General features: G+C 43.6%; 1 protein-coding gene across 1 annotated transcript in view; it reads right to left on the bottom strand.

Annotated features, from left to right (window-relative positions):
* LOC310862063 (structural maintenance of chromosomes protein 3-like) overlaps positions 1-18,332 on the bottom strand; it is a gene marked incomplete at both ends in the record, with an annotated part of 31,324 nt that overhangs the window by 2,322 nt on the left and 10,670 nt on the right. The window contains 17 exons of the mRNA XM_083769800.1: positions 4,209-4,382; positions 4,517-4,729; positions 5,447-5,694; positions 6,471-6,579; positions 6,858-6,965; positions 7,180-7,338; positions 8,084-8,235; positions 8,806-8,958; positions 9,995-10,145; positions 10,994-11,135; positions 11,633-11,793; positions 12,038-12,137; positions 12,669-12,772; positions 13,115-13,328; positions 13,880-14,001; positions 15,055-15,219; positions 16,570-16,650. Coding sequence (XP_083625926.1) covers positions 4,209-4,382; positions 4,517-4,729; positions 5,447-5,694; positions 6,471-6,579; positions 6,858-6,965; positions 7,180-7,338; positions 8,084-8,235; positions 8,806-8,958; positions 9,995-10,145; positions 10,994-11,135; positions 11,633-11,793; positions 12,038-12,137; positions 12,669-12,772; positions 13,115-13,328; positions 13,880-14,001; positions 15,055-15,219; positions 16,570-16,650 — 2,556 coding nt within the window. The remainder of the gene's footprint in view (positions 1-4,208; positions 4,383-4,516; positions 4,730-5,446; positions 5,695-6,470; positions 6,580-6,857; positions 6,966-7,179; positions 7,339-8,083; positions 8,236-8,805; positions 8,959-9,994; positions 10,146-10,993; positions 11,136-11,632; positions 11,794-12,037; positions 12,138-12,668; positions 12,773-13,114; positions 13,329-13,879; positions 14,002-15,054; positions 15,220-16,569; positions 16,651-18,332) is intronic.

Genomic DNA, 18,332 nt, shown 5'->3' with positions numbered 1-18,332 from the left:
GGCAGTACTATGTCACACAAGAGTGTCATACAGAAGTAGTAGTGCAAATAGACCAGCATGTCACATTGGGACATGTGAGCTTGTAGATAAGTCAATTTTCACTACTAGTGTATGACACTCTTGTGTAACATAGTAGAGGCATAATTTATGGGGGGAAATAAAACATGAAAAGTTTAAACATGGATAGTAGTGAAAATAAAAAAAATAAAATACAAGCATGTCGCATTGTGACATGTTGTGACCTTGTAGATTGGCTATTTCCACCATTTTAAAATGTTTTAAAATAATAAAGAATAAACGGTTTAGGACATAAGTTCCGACCCGACAGCAATGACATAAGAAAATGTGATCATTTTTGTAATGGTTATAAACCTTAGTTAACACAATAATACTGTATTATTTGCTACAAAACAAAAGGTGCAATCTACAACTTTGTTGTAGTAAAACTTAAGGTGCTCAAGTTGTATGACTAGGTCATTTTCAAACACAGTGGACTCATTTAATGCAGGATTTTTTCCCGACTGCATAGTCTGGTCTGTCACTGTCCAAATAAATCAATCTTCCTCCATCCCCTCTCCCTCAACATCTATGTCCTCCCACTCCTCCAAATCCTCCCGCTCTGCCTCCTTTCCCTTCGCCCTCTCCTCCCTCTCAAACGCTCCACTGAGGATGCGTTGATTATGGCACAAGAAGACCAACGCTTTTAGGTTGTTGTTGGTCGTTGACCTCCTTCTGTTTGACAACACTAGCTTATAGATGCTGTTACTCCGTTCAGCATCAGCTGAATTGGAGACAGCATCCTTGTACCTGCGGGCTAAGCTGGACAGCACAGGAAGTCTCTCCTGTAGGCCATCCCAGAACACATCCAAATCCACCACACCAGAAGCTGAAGCTCTGAGTGCTGCTGGACCCAGGGTTGTGAAATAAGAATCAAATTCATCTCTTGGCACATGACTGAAACCTGGAATGGCCTTGTAGCTTTCTACAGAGTCATCTAGGAATGCGATGTGACGAGGATCAAACACCCTGACCTCCTTGAGAAATTCTATGGCTGGCTGGCCATCTGACATGTACTTGGTGAGCTTATCTTCAGCATTGACGTATGCCTCGCCAACTGTGCCGAGGATCTCGGTCTTCGTGTGGTGTGGTAGGTCAAACTCCTCAAAGTATTCAGCACATATGTCATACTGCAGCTCTTTGTTGGCAGCAATGACCACCTGCAGATCCTCCAGATAATTGAAGATCTTTATGGTCACTGGGCGTCTGCTCTCGAAGATGTCTAGTAGATTGAGGATGGGTTTGCACTTGTCAGCCATGATATTGATCTGCACATTCAGGGACGGAACCAGGTTTGGGTCTTGAAGCATGTCATGGAGTCTCTCCACAGACGGTGGTACACTTCTGCCACACACCTGTGAATGAAAAACACAGAAAGAAAAGAGAAATAATGTGATTAGGTCAAACAGTTAAGTGTTATATATATATTACTACGGTTTTATTTTGATATAATTAACTAATTTATGCTTGTGCATGATTGATAATGATAATTTATTTATTTGTTTATACATTATATATACAAATGTGTGTAGGTGTAAGGGGCATGATTGGTGGAGAAAGGGACAATTACTGTTAAGTGAAGTTGTACTTTACTTTTTACCTGTTTCTCCATCTCAATGAACTCCTTGTACAGTCCAAAGTACCCTCTGTGGTATTGTACGGCAAAGAACCAAGAGTTCCAACGTGTTGCACAGGGGTTTGGAGGCATGGTCACCCTTTTTCCTGGCAGCTTGTTTGTCATGAAGGAGAGATATCTTCTCTTGCGTGATCCAGCATTGAAGAACATCTGGGAGAAACTCATCATGAAGCTATTCAACTGAACAAAAGGTTTGCGGAAGGCGTTGCCGATGAGGTTCATTATGTGTGCCATGCACGTGATGTGCAGTGAGTTGGGGTACAGCGCATGAAGAGCAGCTTTGAATGCCTTCTTCATGTATGCTGCATTATCTGTGTCAAACACAATCACATCCTCATTTTTAATGCTGTATTCTTGTAGGCAATTTACAACAGCTACAGATACAGTGGAATGATTGCACTGCTCAAGGAACACTGTGTCTGCAAGGTAGGCCAAGATCCGACCAGAATCATCCTTCTCTAGTGGTGCAAGCAGGATGTTCAACACGCATCTCCCTTCTACATCTGGAGTCTCATCGAAGATCACAGCAACAGGTTTTCCTGCAAGAAGTGTCTTCAACTCTTCTTTTTCCTTCTCATATACGGCTCCCAAGTGTTTCTCTTGCAGCTGGTGAAATCCTGGAATCGCTCCACCATTTATTACCCTTTCATTCAGGAATTTCCTCATTGTAGGGTGGTCACTCTTAGACAAGGGTATGTTCACTGCAGTGCAGGTGGTGACCCAGGTCTCACATAGCTAAAGAAAAGAAAAAAAATATATATATTTATTACTATTGGGCTGTCTTATTTACACACACACACACACACACACACACACACACACACACACACACACCTATGAGCATTTAATTTAATCATTAGGCTATTTTCATTATTTGGCACGTATGCACACACAGCTATATGACTGTTAAATCACTTGACTTTGTCCCATTCAGTTTTACTAAGAGCATTTATTTTAATCATTAGGTATTTATTAATTTATTTCTGACACGCGCTTCTCTGACGCACGCACGCACACACACACACACACACACACACACACACACACACACACACACACACACACACTCTTCCCCGTCTCTCATTCAATCTAACCAGCTCAAACGCTACTCACCTCATTTCGTGTTTCCCTTGCAATGGTTTTTGAGGTCGATGCCTCGGTGAACGTCACTTGTTTGGAGACAACTTTGTCTGCAGCAGCAGCAAGCATTTTGGCATGTTTAGCGCTAGCGAAATGATTCGACACCGTTGATTTGCGTAAGTGCTCCAAAACGCAGTTGCACGGGGTGCAAAACAATTTCCCCCCACTCTCATGCAATACCCCTGGGTATTGCTTTGCCCGGTCTCGGGCTGAAATGTGTGTTGGTAAGTGGGATTTATTAGCCTTTTTCATTGTTTCTCTCGTCCGAGTTCCACTGACTATTCTTCCATCGAGATGCTGTTGTGTTGTTGTTTTACTATGATGAACGCGCGATCCGGTGACGTAGCGCGTCGCACGTGAATCACATCACCACTTCGCTCAAGTTAAACTTTTTTTCCTTTTATGCGAAAATATGCGGAAATTGTGAAATCAAGCGAGCCCCGCATCATTCGCATATTCAGCGCGGACATATGCGATTATGCGAAATATGCGCCCTTTTAGAAATAAATGGATCCCCGCGTAATCAGCGCAATTTGGCTGATTATGCAATGAATTATGCGATCGCGTAATCGCGTTTTTCTGGAGGGTGTAAGAGTTGGGCAAGACAGCTTTTTCTGTCAGTGGCCCAGCCTTGTGGAATGAACTTCAAAATGCCTTAAAACTGAGCTCCCTGACATCCTTCGGTCAGTTCAAAGGAATGCTCCAGAACATTTTTCACCGTGATTGCTCCTGCAGTAAAATAAATAATTTTACTGGTAATTTATCCTGATTTATAATGTGTTGATGTATTGTTTTGACTGTATTGAGGGCTTATTTCCGAGTATAAATAAAGGTGATGATGACAGTAACAACATCTCACCCTGCTGCCCTGTGAACGTCACCTGAACACCACACAGTAACATCTCACCCTGCTGCCCTGTGAACGTCACCTGAACACCACACACTAACAACATCTGACCCTGCTGCCCTGTGAACGACACCTGAACACCACACACTAACAACATCTGACCCTGCTGCCCTGTGAACGACACCTGAACACCACACACTAACATCTCACCCTGCTGCCCTGTGAACGACACCTGAACACCACACACTAACATCTCACCCTGCTGCCCTGTGAACGACACCTGAACACCACACACTAACAACATCTGACCCTGCTGCCCTGTGAACGACACCTGAACACCACACACTAACAACATCTCACCCTGCTGCCCTGTGAACGACACCTGAACACCACACAGTAACATCTCAGCCCTGGAATTATAAGATGTAGTATTTCAACACTACAGAGATTTCTTCTTAAACACATTTTCATTTGACTCAAATAAAACAAAAGCAGTAGCCATTACCGCACATATAGGCCCAGTCTTACCCCGATGCCGACTCCAGTGAACCGGTCCACAGAGGGAACAGTGGTCTGGCTCTCGGCAGCACTTTCACCCTCCTCCTGGGACTGGCTTCCCTCTGCCCCCAACGTCTTCATCACTAGATGGGCTTTGCCCCCAGGAACCAGCTTCTGGAATACGTCGCTGAAGTTCTTAGACACCTGGGAGAAGGACAAAAAAAAAAGTTACAACACTCAAAATAAACTATATAGCGTTGCACCTGAGGTTATAATACCAAGAGAGCAAATCATCCGACATGTATCCTGTTGTGTTTGCCAAACTTGATGTTACGTACCTGTTTGAAGGTGAGCTGGATGGCCTCGTACTTGCGCTGCTCCATGACGTTCATCAGCTCCATGATGGAGTTGTGGCCGCGGTCCAGCTCCGCCTGACGCCTCATCAGCTTCTCCTTCTGCTCCGAGAAGTCCCTGAACTGGTCCAGGGCCTTCTGGTTCACGTGGCTGTACTTCTTCAGCTCCGTGTTGCACTGCTTCAACTCCTGAAACAGCTGGAGGACGGCAAAAAAAAGAAAAACGTGAATTAAGGGCCTTTCAAACGTGAAGCGAGGAACGCAGGCGCTGTTGCCTGGATCAACGACAGGTCTCCTCCAGGTCTGCTCAATAGGGGCGCAACAACGCACGCGTAAAGAAAATAAGCTAAACAGTATCCAGGTCTGGTGAGTCACGGGAGTGTGCACCAAACGAGCACGCACACAACAAATTCATGGGACCGTGCTCACGTAAATACGCTTGCGTTGTCGCACCGCGCCTGCTCCCCAGTGAAAAATGCAGGTCTCATTGAAAATGAACTATAGGCACATTATATCGCTTCACGTTTGAAAGGCCCTGGCCTTAAGTCACATTGATGACATTTGAAAGTTAACGATAATGATGGCACAATCCTGAATGAAGACACAGAAAGCAGGGTTAGAGATGCTGGTTGGATATGTAATGCCTCTTCCTAGATGGACATGAACTTAGCGGAACAACAAGAATTTATTTGGATCGAAACACTCAACGTCAACAGCAACTCCCGACTCAAGCTCTAATGAAAGTGTCCGCAATATTTTGGCCTCTCATCCACAATCAGTGGCACTGGTCTGGCACGCTAAGCCAGGGGTTCTCAACGTTTTTGGGCTGGGGGACCCCAGAAATGCTTTGGCCATGTCTCGCGAGTGTCAGGGTCTGGTACTTTTACCGGTGATAAAAGATGAAATCATTGGTACCTGTTTAAGTGTCATGGTCTGATACTTTCCGAAGGCTTCCTGCGGCAGTGAGCCGAGCTCTCGGATCTTCTTCGTGCACTCGTCCTTCTTCTTGAGCAGCATGCCCTGGCGGCTGGTTATCTTCTCCAGCTCCTTGGCGTCCTGGTTGATGACATCGTTGTTTTCCTTCTCCACGTTCTTCCAGTGGTCCATGCGCTTCACCAGCCCCTTGATCTCACTCTCCGCTTCGTCAACCTGAACATCTAGTTCTGGTCGACAAAGTGGGAATGAATGTTGCGAGAATAAGGGGGGCGGGAAACATTTTTTTCAGTCTTGCACACGGACAACTGTTTTGAAATGACCGTTTAACTATAGGAAAGGAAAACTGAATAATTGCCAACAATTTGACAAGAGTTTAAGCACTTAAAAGCCTCACAATGCATAAACAATGGGACCTTTTTGCGACGATGTCATCAAAACGCATCTCATATCGCTTTCTGTCCAGTGGATTGCCCGTATGACATAAACGTGGATTAAACAATGAAAACAGGCAACTCGCGATTTGCAGCGAAAGTATTCTACAATTAATTAACTCTGGAAAATCGTGAATAGTAGTCAAAATGTTAAGTAAAACACGTAACTACATTTTTCATCACTGGAAAGAAACTAATTGGAAGTGTGTCACGCTTGCTCATTTATTCTCCCGGAATTTTTCCCAGTGAGGGATGGGAGGGGCTGGGAAGGAGCGGGAGGGCACAGTCAGCGCACACCGAAGTCATGGCAGATGGCTGTGTGTAACGGACGTGTGCTTATGAGAAACAACAAACTGAACACAGAAGCGCAACACGAGGATAAAGGAAACATTCAATGTCCAGTATGCTAATTCACAACAACTACTTTTATTCAAATATAATGAATGAAAAGGCTACAGTGAATTCGGTTCACGAATTTGGTGTACGCAATGTGGGGATTACCCCACGCTATCTGCCTTGCCCCCCCCCCCCCCCGCCCAAAAACGGGCAAGCGTTACGTACACCTCGCCTACCTTCGGAGCGCGCCAACGTGACTTTGACACGTTTCTTGATGCCGTCCAGCTCAGAGGTGGTGGCGGTAAGCACTGTGCCTCCCTCCGTGTCTCCCATCTCGTTCAACTCCTGCACAGAGGGCGGGGGGGGGGGGGATCACACCCGTGTGAAGTGAGGGGCACTCTAATCATCGTACATCAAGGGTGGCCAAATGCGGCCCGCAGAGCTGGTGCCCATTCTTTCACATTGAATGTTTTTAACTCAAAGGCCCCACAGATAATTCTGTGGGTCCACCAGTGCTGCACTGACATTTTGTAGAATCAGGTCTCAAAACATAAAATGACTGAAATCACACTCAGTAAGTGAACAATGTCACATCGTTGACACACTATTGTGGTTCCAGTTACCTGATCCACCTGGTCGAGGTGTTTCCGCAGGTTCTCATTGAGGTACGTTTCCACCCTGGTCATGATGCCTTCCAGCCTAATCCTCTCAGTCAGAAACTTCCTGTTGTCCTGTGGAAGCACGCGCGCACGCGCACGCACACGCACACACACAAACAAACTTCTTTATTTGAATCTGCAAATTACAGTTAATTTTACAGGGAAACAAATATTAGGGTTGAGAGCATAGAGTAATAAAATAATAGACTGAACGTCGTATTTCAACGGCTCTGTGCGTGGCCAACTGGCCATACCATGCAGTGATGCAGTCCATGCCATACAGTACCTGCTGCAGCTGGCGGATCTTGTCGTTGAGCTCATCGACGTGCTTCTGGTCGTCCAGGCTGAGCTGAGACAGTAGCTCTGTGCCCAGCTCGTCCTTCAGGGACTCCCTGGTGGACTCCATGGTGTGCAGGCTGGCCTCCAGACTCTGCAGGCTGCGTTGCTGGAGGAGGACAGAGAGAGAGACGTCAGGGGAGAAAAACTATTACACTTTAACATGTGAACCCTAGTGTCCTTATTCTGGGTGCAAACATAGTTCTACAAGATCGTTTGAACTTAAATACTTTACTATATCAGCTATTTTCTGCGAAGATTTGGTGCAGAGGGACACAGGTCTCCACCAGGGCAGGTCAGGTTGTGGCCTCCTGGTGGAGCTATAATAGGCCAATGTGAAATGGGGGACATTTCTTCTTATGCCTTGGAAGCGGTTATTTTACAATGGTCTCAATCATTCAGAAATAGTGTTTGTTCATATGCTTGTCCACTCCGCTCCATTGACTCCAATGGATTCCACCAGAGTTTCGTGGAGAATATGACGTTAGAAACCTTTCCTCATAAGTACCCTTTTTTCGTTCCCGATCGGATCCCGATACCACAATTTCTGTTAGCGATACAGAATACAGATACCAGATATTTATAATAATAATGTTAATTACAGCAGACTCCTCACTCAAATGTGCACTTGCCGTTTGGGCAACTCGAAAGCACACTCCACATGCCCCAACATTTTATTTACCTGCCATAGTGTCAACCCCTTACCCCTGTGTCGGATCGGTGGTTAGACTGGAATATTTGACGATACCGATATGTCCCGATATAACCAAAAAGGGCCGATACAGATACTTTTCCGATACTGATACATTATCGGGACATCTCGTAAGCTTCCCTGCCCAGAGCCCGTTAGTTACCTTGGGCATGTAGGTCTTCTCAGACTGCTGCTGCTGCTCCCTGAGCTTCTTCATCTTCGACAGGAAGGTGTCTCTGGAGGCTTTGAACTGCCTCTGCTGCGTCTCCATCTTCTGCAGCTGGTTCATCTGCTGGTCGATCTCGTTGTTGATGCGTGCACAGCCCAACGTTAAGGAAGCACAATAGGGCAAAGTGTGTGCGAGCGTGTGTGTGTGTGATGTAGGGCACAAGATCATGAAACTTTAGCTGCTGATTAATTATCATACAAATAACTGCTATACCAACATTTCACTGCAGATTGTTTAGAACGAATATTCAAATGACTTTGGCCAATTTTGAGGACCACGGCCAATTCAACTAAAATACATTAACAATTTATATCCAAAAGTGCACGTGGGTGGCACTTAGAAAAGAAGACACCATTCCATTTAACCCTCCAGGGCCTATGTTATAATTGGCCATGCTTTTGGTTTTTCTTCAGAAATACATAAAAATAAAAAACAATCGGAAATGAATTTTGAATTTTTACACTTGTAAAAAGCTCAAAACATGCTCACTAACCCTAGGAAAGTTGAATTATAGTTTGAACATGCAAATGGAATACCGGTAGTCAAATTGAAAAATATTCAAGCATTTCTCCCATAAATGTAGATATTTTTTACTTGAAAATGTAAAGGCCCGACGAGCTGAAGGCCCTTTTAACCAAATGGCGAGAGGAGGATATGTTCGATGTTTCTGCGCAGGTTCTCGTTCAGATTGGCCTCCAGCTGGCCCAGCTCCTCCTGGGCCTTCCTCATGTCCTTCTGGAGCTCCAGGCGGGACTTCCTGGTGTCGTAGTAGCCTCCGGTCAGAGTTCCACGGCAGCTCACCTGGTCACCTGAATGGGGGGGACGGGGGGGGGGGGACGTGTTGGGACAGTAGGGATGGAGCTCGTTAATCTTTATTGATAACGAGAATACAAGATTGGCATACTTTAAATGCTTAGTATGAGGTATAAAGTACAGCAGCCTTGTGTTCATAAAACAGAAAGATTGGGTAAGACTGTGACGTTATGTATGTTTCAGGACCTTTCACTGCTTTGTCTCAACCATTACTATATGGCTCTGGTCTCAGCTACCGCGGTGGATATTTTTACATTCCGTTTTTATTTGTTTTGGAATGTTGCCACTACTGTTGGAGCAGCCATAAACTACACAGGTTCATCTCGATGTTCTGGGCATCTTTGTAATGTTAGTTAGTAAAAAGCAGGTAAAAGAGTAACGTTTTGAGGCAGACTAACATCATTCACTCTACCGTTCACTGTAGTGGAAGAGATGCGCCTGGTGAGGGTTTAAATTTAAACCCGCGGCTACGTCGAGTCCGCCTACAGGAAATATTTTAACCCATTTTGAGCGGGAACCCCTTTTGGTGGTTACATACATTATGTTATAATTTAGCTATTGAAAAATAGCAGATCTACAAGCTCATAGCGTGCCACCGAATGGCGCGCTATGAACTTGTAGATCTGCTATTTTTGAAAAATCGTTAAAATGTGCCTCAAATCTTTCAGAGAATTGTCATGATTTAGAAAACTTTTTTTTAATTTCGACGTCAGGCCTGAATGTCCCGTAAAAAAGACATGCTTTTAGAACTAATTATTAATGCAAACTCACAACTGCCGACGCCCAACGGTTATTTTGGCTATCTTCCTATATTTGGTCCTCTATAAAGTCCGAATGTGTTCACAGTTTCACACCAGTAACGAACCGCACCGTGGTTCGTTTGGAAGCGAACCGAGTCCGTCATTTTTTGGCGGACCATGGTTCGTTTCTTTGATCCGCACCAGAGTTCATGGTTCGTTTTAAACGAACCAAACATGTCCGATGTGAAAGCGCCCTTAGTTGACTAAATCAACACTGATGATCAACACATACCGTCCATAGTGATGCAGTCGATGCCGAAGGCTCTGGCGTACTCCGTGGAATACTCCATGTTGCGGCAGATCAGGGTCTTCCCAAACACGTGTTTGAAGGCCTTCTCAAACTGGGGACTGTAGCGCAGCTTGCTGATCATAGGAATGGCATCCTGAAAGGACAAAACCAAGAGAGAGGTTTGGATGTGCATGATACAGGGTATAGCAAGATCGGACGATTCTACAACTGCCACCTGACAGTTTTCAGAATAACCCTATGTTTCTATGTCGGTGATTCTCAAAATATTTCATGTCAAGGACCCCCAGGAATTATATGTAATTGGCCCATCTGAGAATATGTTGTTCCAGGGACCTCACCCCAGAATAATTAGAATAACAGGAAAATAACTCGATTCTCGATTGAATCAAGTGGTATAAAAGTAAATCAGATTTGTAGTATAATGTCGTTTTGCATCTTTGTGACAGGCCTAAACATTCTCCCCTTACTCCACACACACATGGGAACAGTTTTGACATAATTTTGGAAATATTAAAAGTCTCCCCTTGCCCATCGTGTGAAAGTAGGGGTGCAACGATACATTTTAACAGCCATACGATACGTATCACGATACATGGTTGACAATACGATACATGGATGATACTGGTTCATTATGACGATACGATTCAATGATTTGAAATCGATACAGTAACATTATTTTAAGCTAAGTAATTAAACCCCCCTTTTTATTTTGTATTCAAAAAATTGCTAAATACCATACCAAAAATGTAGTATTGATTGATAATCGATAATTTGCATTGCAAAACAATACGATTCGATACATAGTCAATGTTGCCGTTTTCAATTCGATATACCTCGATTCTTTTCGATGCAGTTACTAAATCGTTACACCCCTATGTGAAAGACAATCAGTGATCAGGATCAGTCCCAGAAAAGAATCCCCTGATGGATAGGTTACAGCCCTAACATGTTCGTAAAGGAGAAGAAATGGGCGGCTCATACGTTGGTCTCTGGGTAGGCCGTGTCCCGGAAGGCCAGCTTGCTGAGGGGCAGGAAGGTGACCTCTCCAGGCAGCTTCATCTGGTTGAACTCACTGAGGATCTTGGTGCTCACCTCGTCTGTCTCTACGATGTGGTAGAACAGCCTGGGAGGAGGAGGACGACGGAGGGAGGGAGGAGAGAAGTAGTTACACCACCATGGGAGGAGGATGGAGGAAAAGAGAGAAAGAACCGGAGGACATGAACGAAAGAAGTCATCCACATTCTCAGTAGAGATTAAGGCTGCCAGCTTTGGTCTTTAGAAGACCAGATATTACATAATGTCTTCTAAAGTTTCCCGAAAAACCTATGTTTCTAGATCAGTGGTTCTCAAACAATTTCATGACAAGGACCCTCAAACTTTTTTGTATTTGGCCACCGACCCCCATCTGAAAATATGTTGTTACAGGGACCCACCAGGATCAATTATTTGAGTTAAAAACGTTTGCTGTGAAAGAATACATATATATTCAAAGATTTGCACAAATTATCAGGATATTTAAAAAATAGATCTACAAGCTTGTAGCACGTTAAGAGCATTTCTTAGTAGCCACGACTTTTGTTTTGTGTAGCAGTAGAGCATTTGGCGTTTTAAAGAGCTTACCCAGCACCAGCAGTCACCTCCACACAGGTGTAAAAAGCAGGCTCGCACTCAAAGTTGTTCATGACGATGCCGTGGTATCCATTGACGACATGCTGGTTGATTCTGTTCCGGCGGAAATGCTCCAGGACCTTGTTGATGCCGTCGATACCATTCAGAATACCCTAAAAGAGACGGGAAGGAAAAGAACAAACAATATTCCTCGCTTTTATGTCCATTTATGATGTTTTTAAATCCCTCAATATCATTTCAAAAAGGTTAGAACTAAAAGAGAATGAAATGTAAGACCAAACAGTTAGCGACTGAATCAGAAAGCTCCTACTTGAGTAGTACAATCCTCCTAATATAAATGCTGACTGGGTTAAATGTGTGATGGTGACAGCCGCCCAAGAGGTGAACGAGACAGACCTTGCCAGTGGCAGCTCTGAGGAGCTGCTGTTTCCTCTCCAGGTCGTCCCGTTTGGCCGTCAGGGCCTGCTGCTCTGCGTTTTCCTCACGCCACAGCTGGCTGGACGGACAGAGACGATCACACACCGACTGTTATCACACACCGTCCATGGTAAACCCCTTATGCCTAAAATACTTTTCCTTTTTAAACTTTTTTGAACAGTTAAAATAGCCAATCTACAAGCGTGTGTGGAGAGAGAGAGACAGGGAGAGACGTAGGCTACGTCCTGTCGGTATCGTGCATTTATCATGGGATCCTGCACCCATACGTGAGACGTCAAAATGAATTGAAATAAAAATAACAGATGTAGCCTACTGTATATGTATCGGGTCTGGATCGCATCGTCTCGCAGTGTGTGATCCCTAGTCGGCGATCAATCGTTTAGTGTGAAAACCGCAAAGATATAATGACAGCCGATATATATATATATATATATATATATATATATATATAATAAAAGGACATTACATAACGATCAGATGACTCGCCGACAACTTTAAAAGTCCTACAATGTGTAGGGGCCATAAGTCATGCCTAAGATTCTAATTATATTGGGAGGAAGATGGAGTTTCAAAGAGAAGTGTTTCTTACTTTCTTTCACTTTGCAACTCATCTTTTTTGTTCTTCACTTCATAGTATTTCTTGTCGAGCTCCTCAATGTGAGTCTTGACTTCGATGAGATCTTGATCGAGTCTCTACAGAGGCAAAGAAAGCATTAGCAGGACAAATCCAAGTCAGGCTTTGAATAATTTCAAGAATTTCATGATCTTATATCTTTTACACAATATACTTTGATATCATTAACCCATTTTGGGCGGGAACCCCTTTTGGTGTTTCAGAATCGGACCAGGGAGCAAATAAACGTGATTGGGACATCCCTAGTATCAATATTATATCCATATCATGAATATTAGACTGGATATTGTCTGCGATTTTGGATATTGTACTATAAGTGAAAAATCGGTAATCAAAATCAAATGATCAGGAGCAAAAACAAACGTGATCGAGAAATAAGTATTATCATTTCTAACACATACATTGTACTGCTCCACCATCCTCTCCTTGTTGGTCTCCATGTCTTTCAGATCTGTGGTGATGGTCTCGATCTGTCTCTCCTTGTCGAGGATGTCTTGGTCCAGGGACTTCAGCTCATCCTTGATCCACTGGTCTTTCAGCTCCTTGGAGGTGAACTGGCTGCCTCGACCCTGCTTGGCATACAGGTCTGTTCTCTCCTGCGTGGCCTGGGCCAGTCTGGTGGGGATGCAGGGGGAAAGAACGCAACATGAGACCAGTGTTGATTTCATCCACTAAAACTAAGATGAAAGATGTTCGTCGACTACCTTTTTTTCACTGACGAAAACTAAATGGAAACTAAATGAAAACTATGCTATGATGACTAAAACTGAGACAAAATATATTGACGATTTCGTCAACAAATAACTAGACTAAAATGTTAGGGACTAATGGACAAGAGATACAGTATAAGTCACTTTACACTTTTTTTTTTGCATGATGAAAATAGCTGATTTACAAGCTCACAATGCGGCACAGGGTCATTACGACGGCATCAAGGCCCGCCAAAACACATTTCACTAACACAGACTAACACTGAAACATTCCAGGTGACTAAAATGTGACTCAAACTAGATGTAAACTATTCAAGAGACTACGACTAAAACTGCCAAAAACAACACTGCCTGAGACCAAGTTCTACAAAATGTCTTCTGAAACTGGAGTATGAATAGGTCCTTAGTCTCCCTTTGCCACAGGGTAAAACGGGCTGTGATGCGGGTCATCCCTACCTTGCGATGCTCTGCCCCTCCTTCCTCTTCACTTCACTGAACTCGGGCTCTGTCTTCTGCAGCTCCGTCTGCGTCTCCTCGATGTTCTCCAGCAGATTCTCACGCTCATTCAACAGGCGTTTCTGGACGGAGAACGTTAAGAGGATGTCAAGAAGTTATGTAGAGAAAGGTCAGAGAAAACTTGAAAGTCTTGCAGCAAGCAAAATGGATGACTGTGAATGACAAATAGTCCGTTTATATAGTTCAATAAGAATCTCAAACTAGGCCCAGGCCGTAGCGTAACGGTCTGGGCACCGGACTGGTGATCCAGTCGCGGTGTGCCGCGGGTTCGACTCCCGGACCCGACACGGCCTTTACCGCATGTCATCCCCCCATCTCTCTCCCGTTTCCTGTCAGCCTACTTTCTATCCCTTAAAAAATCAATAAAGGCGTATGCCGCAAAAAAATATCTTAAAAAAAAAAAAAAAAAAAAAAAAAAGGAATCTCAAACTATCATTTAGCTGGGGACCCCTGGAACTCCCTCAAGGATCCCTGGGGGTCCCCCTCGGACGCCACTTTGGGGAACCACTGGTATAGTTTAGCATGAAGCTTCCGTACCCTCTGTTCACTGACGAAAACTAAATGGAAACTAAATGAAAACTAAGCTACGATGACTAAAGCTAAGACTAAACATACTGACGATTTTGTCAACAGCTAAAAACTAAATGGAAACTACATGAAAACTAAGCTATGACTAAAAGTAAATATACTGACGATTTCGTCAACAAATAAAAACTAGACTAAAATGTTAGGAAGGGACTAGTGGACAAGAGATCCACTATACCGTAATTTCCGGAATATAAGCCGCTACTTTTTCCCATGCTTTGAACCCTGCGGCCTATACAACGGTGCGGCTAATCTATGGATTTTTACAGCTAACGGCCACTAGCGGACCTTCTAAATCTATCTCTATAGCCTCTATGCGGCTTATAGTCCAGTGCGGCTTGTATATGTACACATTTGGTTTTTCCCCTAAATTTAGCTGGTGCGGCTTATATTCAGGCGCGCATTATAGTCCGGAAATTACGGTAAGTCATTTTATACTTTGTTGCATGCTGAAAATAGCCGATCTACAAGTGTAAAATCAATCATTACGACGGCATCAAGGCCTGCCAAAAACAACACTGTTCCGTTACATTCTGTTCACTGTTGCCCGTCAGCTCATCCTGCAGGTCTTTGGCCTTCAGCTCCAGCTTGGTCCTCTGCTTGATCTGCTCCTGGCGCTCAACCCCCAGCTGCTCCCTCTCCTCCCTCAAGGCCGAGATCTTCGCCTTCATCTCTCGCACCTCGTCCTCCGTCTCCTGCAAATCAGGGGAGAGGTCTAAAGCGTTATTCATAGTCTGATTTATCGGTGGTGAGGTGACCACCGCAACTACAACATGATTACGAGCCGCGGTGAAGAGCAAACCACCGCTCTCCCCAGCCCTTCTCTCCGTTTTCACTCACCACCGCTCCACGTTATTACAGCTCTGGTGGTCACCTTACCACCGAAAATCCAGACTATGAATAGGCCTGAAAAAGGTTTATTTATGTATGATTGAAAATAGACCATAGCAGCTATGCTAGTGGCATAAGGCGGAGGATGGGTAGTGCTGCACGATTCTAGCTCAAATGTGAATCTCGATTTTTCCTCCACAAGAATTGAGATCACGATTCTCGCACGATTCCATTATTTTTTTTCCCCCTATGAAAATATTTATTCTTTTAGTCTGCAGTTGCTGAACATTACTGCATTCACTGTAGCTTTAAACAGACATCAAAGTGCTCGACTTAAACCTCTCTTAGTCTAAAAGTATAAAATTAATTGGACAGCCAACTAGTGCTGCATGATTCTTGCTCAAATTCCAAAATGACATGTCATACAGTAGGTGCCTGAATCTAGAACGCCAGCCTTTTTCGATCAGTTGTGCAGCACTTCGGGGATGTGTGCCAACGTTTGTCTTAAACCAACTACAAGGGTCCAAACGACATTATAGCCCATAGCACTCTACATGGAGGAAGACAATTACACCATCATGAATCAAATGTTGCAACATTATACATACGAGACATACTGTAAGAGCCATTTCTTTTCTATTAATTTCATTTCTACTCAATTGATGACGTCACGGTCAAGGCCAAGGTGTTGGCCTTGACTATCAATCAATCTTTATTTATATAGCACATTTTTCAGGCAGCGAGTGCAGTTCCAAGTGCTTTACAGTAAATAATATAACAAAGAGCAAAAACAGGTAAAACAGACAGGAGAGCATTGCAGTAGTCAAGCTATGACTATGTGAGTGAGTTACAGTACAATGCACAGGTGTTGAGGTTAACTGTACTCAACACCTTGACTGTATTGTGAGAACAAAGACTGTCGATGTAGGCTGACTGTTGTACTTGTTAACCTGCTGAAGTGACGGTAAATAAATATCCTTTAATTTAAAACGACGTTAACATTTGGACATCAGTTTTTTGTTTTTTATTATAAACGTCTAAACTAGATCTCGGTTTCAGCAACCAGCCGAAAGTTCAGGACTGACACTACAAATACTTTTTTATCTGAGAACTCTTCTCTGATTAAGCCTTTTTTGGTCCGAAGCCCTTTCCAGCCCACATTGTGTCAAAAGGTATGAACATCCTGGATCATAATGGTTCATTGAGTCTTTTACCTCCACTTTGTCCATGGCATCCTGCTGAGCATCACGCAGCTGTCTGAATTTTTCTCCACAGCTCTCGCTCTTTGAAGACAGCTGAAAAACATCTGACATTAAAAAGCCCTGCAGTCTTACGGTCATACTGTGCAAGATCCATTTTTAGTAGAATCTTCTTTCATGCAGCTCCATTGTCATCACAGAGACTGTCTATATGGAAGTAGCGCTCAAAAAGGGAAGCCGTTTAGGGTCATAGTCGCCTGAGGATATTTTGGAATGCAAAAACAATTAACGTTAAAACAGCAATTTTTTTAACGGCCACAGCAGGCATTTAACAGCTGACATTAGTTTTAGTGAGTAACACATTCATTAATCAACATTACTTACTAAATGAAGCATATGAACAGTGTAATCTTTTCATGTATTTCTTCTAGCCACTAGATGGCAATGTTCTGTTGTATATCATTTGACTAGAGAGTAACCTGATACCACAGTGCCAAACCAGAATGACAACCTGTCATTCACTGGCAAACAGCTAGATTTAAACAAACAATCAGAGAAAACACTTATAAGTGGCTCGTTGGTCTAGGGGTATGATTCTCGCTTTGGGTGCGAGAGGTCCCAGGTTCAAATCCCGGACGAGCCCAGCTTTTGATTACTTATTATTAAGTAATTCGGAAAAGCCACCAGTACTTTTAAGTATGTCAGTTAAAGTCAGTCATGTGGTAGCCTGAGCTAACGCTAGACCTTTCTGGCCTAGATGGGAGGGTCGCGGCTCAGATTTGCGCACACCCCGATTGGTTCACTGATCTATCCGTCAGCTGGTGGCCAGCATTCATTTCCGAATTTACAGAAGCATATTACCTAATGTGTGAAAAGCCAGTTCATTTAAAGGTATTATGACATGATTTATAACATAATTTTAACAACATTAAAAGTCTTTGCCATGGTCCTTCAAACGTGTCTAAAAAGTTTGAACACTCAACTCCACTCCAGTATTTCTTGACACGAGTTTTTGTGCATGTGTAAAGTTCATCCTGAGAAGCCATGGAAAAACACATTATTTTAGCCTGTAGATGTCGGTAATTCCCCCTTTCCTGTCAACCCAAGATGCGCTTCTTTGACAACGTGGTAGGAACGTCGTCAAAAATAAAAGAGTCATCTAGGCCAGTTGGTATCCAGTGTAAGGACTTGTGTTGATTGACACAGCCAACAACAGAGCAGATTGATTTTTCTCCAGAAGCCATTATTAGTAAGTATTACAAAGAAACAAAGTCACGATCACAATGAGGAAGCGGAGAAGAGAGGGTAGGCACTAGGCAGGGAGCAGAGGGGAGGGGGCGGAGGTTTAGCGGAGATCTACGTATATCTCTGCCGTCCAACCAGATGAGACATTTTTGCATAATTATTCACAAAAGTCCAGACAGCAGAGAATACACTGAATGTTCAAACTTCGTTTTTTTTTGGTGAAATTGATGTCAAGAAAAGCCAAAAAATCTACAAAAATGTGTTTTAAATGTCACAATCCCTTTAACATTCATTTCGTTTTACATTTCATAAATCTCCCCAGATTGAAAAGGTTCTTTGTACTTCAGGGGTTGACACAAAGGTCTCAGAGGCACTTGCCCATCAGGTCATGCTGTACTTGCCCTAATAAGGTCCTTCCCACTTGCCCGAAAAGTAACATTTCGTTTTGCTTTCTGGGGCTGTGCGATAAATGTAAATTTTCATGCCAAATACCTAAATTGCTATGAATAAGACTATGGATTGACACTAATTTA

Source organism: Protomyctophum parallelum (genome assembly GCF_964188405.1).
Source record: "Protomyctophum parallelum genome assembly, chromosome: 7".
In the NCBI taxonomy this organism is placed as follows: domain Eukaryota; kingdom Metazoa; phylum Chordata; class Actinopteri; order Myctophiformes; family Myctophidae; genus Protomyctophum; species Protomyctophum parallelum.
The sequence above is the reverse complement of the archived record's forward strand: the minus strand, read 5'-3'. Positions and strand labels throughout refer to the sequence as shown.